The sequence below is a fragment of the Nycticebus coucang genome, chromosome 12 (assembly GCF_027406575.1).
Source record: "Nycticebus coucang isolate mNycCou1 chromosome 12, mNycCou1.pri, whole genome shotgun sequence".
NCBI lineage: Eukaryota > Metazoa > Chordata > Mammalia > Primates > Lorisidae > Nycticebus > Nycticebus coucang.
In genome coordinates, this window is record NC_069791.1 from 1,458,008 (window position 1) to 1,464,206 (window position 6,199).

Consider the following 6,199-nt stretch of genomic DNA (forward strand, 5'->3'; position numbering starts at 1 on the left):
TTCTTCTCCTATACTTACCAGTTTTTCTGATGTATTTTTCATTGTGGTGGAGTCTCAGTTTGCAGGAAAACACCCCATTTTTATAATCATAGAAGACTTCTCATACCTACCCTGGCCACTGTAGCAGGGTGTTTATATATATATACACACACATATCTCTTATGTGTTATGAAACGTAAATTTTTCTGAAAAGATCTTTCAAAATCCTACCAAACATATGTTTTGTTAGAGTACAACATGCATCCTGTTTAGGAGAGTGAGGCACACTCAGCACACAGAGAGCTGAAAGTGGAAATGCCTTCAGGGCACACACCATGGCCACTGTCAGTGTCATTCACTATTTTGCTACGCCTGCTCTCCTCCTCCTACTCCAAGTACAAGTATTAAAAATGAAGTAATTTACAACACTGAAGAAAAGTAACAGTCATGTTACCGGCAAATGTATTTATTCACTTTGATTGTAAGAGGGACTTTTATAACAGACTGTATGGAATAATTGTGTCTGGGAGAATCAGAGATTTAAGAGAAGGACTTCTTTGGAGCAAAAGAAAACCCGCTTCTGTTTTGGAGATTGTAATAATTAATGTATGCGTGCATAGGAGGGACTGTCAGAAAGATGAGTTAGCTAGGAGGGTCATTTGTAAACACCTATCACTAAAGTCACTAAAAATAAATCTGACCTTACTTGGCAATAGCGCAAAACTTTTCTTTTATTTTGCTTTAGGTAGTAAATTAGGCACACGTTTCAGCCTTCCTTTTGTGAATAAAGATTTTGTTAGTCAGTGGCAAACTTTTAAAAATAAACAGAAGGTGATAGGAGCATTTCTATTTACTCACTCAAAAATCTAAAGTAATGGAATTCATTTTCCTTTTTTGTATTAAATGCCAAATACTTTGTTTATGATGAGATTTAAGATTTCTTTCTAGGAAATATTATAATGATGCATTTTTTACAGCAATTACATCAGAGCTTAAATGTTTGTTGGCTACCCACCAAGATATTCCTTTGCCATCTCCTTAGAATAAAATTAAATTAAGTAAATTCCACACTTAGGCAATACAAAAAAAAGTCTCTGGTAAAATTAGGGGGTTTTTTAGGTTAATTTATAAACCAGGTAAAATGGAACAAAGTATTCGTATTAGGAATACCAGATTATATTTTAATATAACTTCTAATAAGAAGGTTAGAGATACTTTAAAGTTTATTAATTAAATATAAATCATTAAATCTAAATGCTAAGAAGCAGGTATTAAATGTTAAAAATCTGCTCCTTCTGGGCGGCGCCTGTGGCTCAAGGAGTAGGGCGCCAGCCCCATATACTGGAAGTGGCAGGTTCAAACCCGGCCCTGGCCAAAAACTGCAAAAAAAAAAATCAAAACTGCTCGTTCAACTTCAAAACTGTTAAAACAAATAAGAAGTCATAGTTACCTTCTAAATAACTTTACAATTACTTCCTAACTAGTTGCTATAGCTGTTTATAACCAGCACAGAGAAAAACCTCACAGAACATCACTCCAAAGAGATGAGCATAGAGTCCTTCCTAACAACCACTGTGCCTGGTGTGCTGAAATCTAGTGAAAAGGTTTATCAAAATTTACTTCTGATTTGTAAACCTTTGTTCTCAACTATCATACAAATCTACAAATAAAATACAGCAGCTTTTTTCCTTATTTGAAAAACAAGAAAAAAAATGTGACTTTTATGTTCACCTTCACTTTTCTGTACATGCACTGACCCTGAGATATTTCCCTCTCTAGCTAACATACAACCAACATGAAATTATTTTAAACTGCAATTTAAAATTTATTTTAAAAAAAAACAAAAACTCAATGACACACTTGACTGGGTTTTGTCCTATCCCAAAATATGTGAGTCAAAATCTGTTAAAACTTCTCATTGTCAAATTCAGAGCATTTCTGTATCACGTCACAGAAAGGCCTTTTGAGATATATGTGCAGCTTTACTGCAGAACAAACAGTATAATTTGTCATCACAATTAAAGCTGTAAAATTCATGAAGTTGTTTCCAGGATCCCATAATTGGATTCACTTCTAATTAATATCTATTGGCAAAGTGCTTCAATGGGGCTTGGTTTGCAGTAGTCATGTAAATACCACAGAGTAAATTAAACTCTATTATTTTTCAGAGGAAATTGCAAAAACTTCACCACCAAGCAAACCTATAGTTTTGATTTGTTTTAACTATTTTACAACATGCAAATATTATTGTATCATTCTCCACCCTTCCTTCCTTACCCCCCACCCCCATTTTAAGGTTCCCATTATTTGGTGGTTGTTTGTTTAAAAATAACACCGAAAGTATCTTCACAAACTTTTTATGCTAAGCATGTACTTAGAAAACAAAGTTAACTCCCATCTAACAAATGTTAACTGCAGGAAATGAGTTTTAGGTTACCCAGCGGGGACGAACAAACTCTTAGGTGTGGAGTCAGAATGGGAAAGTAACTGGGAGGTTCCTGCAGCCATTCACAAAGTTAGGAGAGACTCACCTTCTGAGCTGCTTTGGAGGGGCTCTTGTTCTTGCTCCCTTTAGGTCTTCCCCTGGGTCTCTTAGGAGAAGGCTCACCGGTTGGCTCCTAATTGTGGGGGGAAAAATGCTGTTGTGGCAAGACTGAGAGAAACCGACCCCAAGTCTTCAGCTCTATTTCTGCATGTGCTACTCAGCAGAGCTGCTGGAACACATTCAGTTCCAGCGTAAGTGGATGGTGATGGTACAGTTGAGGAAGCTCTATTTTGTGTATGAAAATCAGACACTATTTCAAACCTATGATGGTAACAAAAACCAAAATATTGCATGCTCTATAAAGAAAGTCATATTTTTTGAAGGTGCAAAGTTTACATGGTGATGCATTTGGCCACTGAAAACAATAATAAGCATTTTATACAAATACCACTATCCGTTATACTAGAATTTCAAACAGCAGAAAAATAAACCTAACATCTCAGATATTTTATCCATCTTCCATATTGAAAAGGTAGTTTTTAATCATCTCTGTCTACCTACATTGTAGGTCAATTATGCCTCCAACGACACACTGTGAGTGAAATATTGGAGCAATTATCCTAGTTCTTCAGCTCAAAATAACTGCATTCCCCCTAAACTTTCCAAATAATTATGGTAAATCTGTGGTGGGAGGTTTTGCTTGAATTATCTACATAATTGCTTCAATTCTCCACTTCCTTTTGGAGATGCAGACATGGTCTCCAGTCTAAATTTAAATATCTTTTGATAAAAATAAACAACCTTCTTCAAAACTTTCTTTTGAGAAAACTCTTATGGGGGTGGATTAGAGAAAACGAAAAAGGTGGGGGGGGGAGTGAAGAAGAAAGAAGTACCTGGGAAGGAGAAATTTAAACAATCACTAGATTTAGCAAAACTTTAAATGGCTGCTGTGCCAAGTAGTAAATACCCAAGTGGTTAGGAAAATGTGATGATTAATATTCCAGATCCTAAATATTTATCCAGTGAATCATCTATTCACATTTCATTCAGATTCGGTGATTAAGTGAGACTAATTAACTTAAAACGTATGAAAGTCCTCAATGAAAATTCGCATCCTATTCACAGACTCCGGGAAGGTTCCCGCAAGCTCTCTGCGGGCCCACTAGCGCCAGCTGGGCACACCCACAGCACACCCGTCGGAGACAGTTTTCTTTCTTTGTGAACTCTGTGTCTTAACTCAAAGGTAAAACAGTCAATCACCCCCAGAGTTTGATGGATTTTCTTTTGAATTTTTTTGAGGGGAGTGGGGCTATTACTATTAGAGTTAGAGCTGGGTGGTGGGTGGAAAACAGACTCCAAACCCGGTGTAAAGGATCGCCTGGGCAGAGCGGGAAAACTCCGGGGCCTCTGGACTGGTGTTCCTTTGATGATTTCAAAAAGGTACATAGAGCTCTCTCGGTTCTCCTACAACGCCCGGGCCAGCAAGCATTGTTCAATTTCCTCACCTTGCTCCGGGCAGCTTTGGAGTTTAGGATTATTTTCTAATCGGCCTATTTGCCACGAAGGAAGCGATTTAAGGCTAAGGAGCGAAGGAGAAGTTTTAAAGCCCAAGGAAGTGAAGTTTAAATGTTCTCAATAGACACATCCCGCTCCAACCTTGCCCGCCGAGGCTTGGAAATTGCCGCGAACAAAACCCCAGCCCAGGGCGCTGCGCGCAGCTCTGCAAGCATCCGCTGCACGCTTAATTGGTTGCATCCGCAGACAAAACCGTCCACTCTGCGGGTTCCTGGGCTCCCCTCGATCGCCCCCTCCCAGCCCCCAGCCTAGAAGAACATTTAACGTCTACGGCTCTGAGGCGCGCGGGATTCGGGGACAAAAGGGAGACCCGGCGCGCTACGAGGAAGCGACCCCGGCCACCGTGCAGCCTTGGACACTGCTTTCAAAGCGCCCCTGTCCAAACGACTTAACCTCGCCCCGCGGGGGTCCAGGGTCCCCGCACCCCCTTCCTCGGGCTACCTTTGGCGGCCGCCGCGCTGCGTTTAAAGACCCTTAGGGCAGCCCGGTCCCCACGCGTTCTTTGTCGGGAGGGCGCGAGTTTGGGGCCATCGGGAGCTTGTTGGGGGTCGGAGGGGGTGACCCCGGCGCGCAGCCCCGGAGTCGGAAAAAAGAGCCTCGGGTCCCAAGACTACAGGTCCCCGGGGCTCTAGCCCTTTCATCCCCGATCGGCCAAGCGCGTGTCCCGCCACCTCCTCCCCCACCGCCCCCGGCGATTGCAAAAGCAGCTCGGAAAGCCCTGGCGAGCCCCAGTTCGCCAGCCCCCGGGTGCTCGTAGTCACCGGGCGACCCCGCGCCACTCAGGCCGCGCACAATAGCGAAAGTCCGGGACAGCGTTTCTCCCACCCGCCGCTCCCGCCTTCCAGCGGCCGCGCGCCGCGGCTCCCACCTCCCCGCCCGCCCGGAGGGACGCGGGCGCCCCGGGGCTCCCCTCCCGCCCCAGCCCGCCACCCGCGGACAGCGCGCGGTGACCGACGGCTGGGCTCCCGCGCCCCCGTGGCCCGGCGCGTCGCGGGGCCTTGGCAGGGCGCACAGGGCTGGGCCAGTGCCTGCCGCGCCCGCGTACTGACTTGCTGCTGCTTCCTGGGTCGGCCGCGTCCTCTCTTCTGAGGCGCCGGGGCGGCAGGTTGTCCCTTCGCTGAAGTGGACGGCTGCCCGGCGCCCTCACCGCGTGCGCTCATCCTGCCTCCCGCCGCCGCTACAGCCGCTGCGCCTCGACCGCCCGAGTCTGCCCAGCGCCTTCGGAGACGGGTGCGGGGCCGAGGAGCAGGCCGGGGAGAGAGCCGGCGGGCTGCGAGGCTGCAGTTGCTTAGGCTGCCGCCGCTGCCACCATCAACACCGGACGTCCCGCGGCTGCCAAAAAGAGCGAAGAGGGAGGAGGAGGAGGAGGAGGAGAGAGGAGGCGCTGCCGGTGGCGGCGGCGGCGGGGGGTGGGTGCCGGAGGTGGCGGTGGCGGCGGAGGTGGAGGTGGCGAGAGGAGGAGGGAAGCGGAGGACGTGGAAGAGGGCTGGAGGTCCGAGAGGCTCTGCTCTCGCTTTGGGGTCAGGAACTGCGGGTATCGGGCGCACTTGGGAAGCGGCTTGGAGAGGGGAGAGACTTGGAGTGAATTGTGTCCCTTGAAATGTTAGGCGGGGAAAGAATTCCTTCTCCTCTTCCCCCCACCCCCCCACGCTCCGCGCAGAGTGAGAGAAAGAGAGAAAAAGGGAGAAAGTGCTGCCTCTGGCAGTCGGAAAGTAAAGAGAGGATGAGGAGATTCAGCCGGGACAGGTCGAGCAGCGAGCAGCGAGCGGGAGCGAGGGACAGAGCGGTGGGTGGCACTGCGCCTCCTCGGGTGGCAGGAGTGGCGGCACCGCACCGCAGAGTCGGGGGACGGCTGCTGGCCCCCGCGTCCTGCCCCAAGTGCGCGCCGCCCGGGCTGGAAGTCCTCTGAGTTCCTGCCGGGATTCAGGCGGGATGAGTGTGCGCTGGGGGCGGGGAGCGCCCACCTCTGATCGTGGGCGGATAAAGGGGAGGGGGCTGCGCAGGAAGAAAGGACTGGGAGGAGGGAGGCCGCAGACCGCCGGGCCCAGGCGCCTGGCCCAGGGCCAGAGGCCGCGTTCGAAACACAACTGCCGCGGCGGCGGCGCCCGGGTGCCACCCGGAGCCCCGCTCACGTGCTCGCGCCCGGCGGCGGGGTTAAAG

General features: G+C 48.3%; 1 protein-coding gene across 1 annotated transcript in view; it reads right to left on the reverse strand.

The window, feature by feature from the left end:
* HMGA2 (high mobility group AT-hook 2) overlaps positions 1-5,748 on the reverse strand; it is a 127,684-nt gene extending 121,936 nt beyond the window's left edge. The window contains exons 1-2 of the mRNA XM_053557041.1: positions 5,089-5,748; positions 2,511-2,597 (exon numbers count right to left, since the gene is read on the reverse strand). Coding sequence (XP_053413016.1) covers positions 2,511-2,597; positions 5,089-5,199 — 198 coding nt within the window. The 5' untranslated portion in view covers positions 5,200-5,748. The remainder of the gene's footprint in view (positions 1-2,510; positions 2,598-5,088) is intronic.
* Between the last annotated feature and the right edge of the window lie 451 nt (positions 5,749-6,199).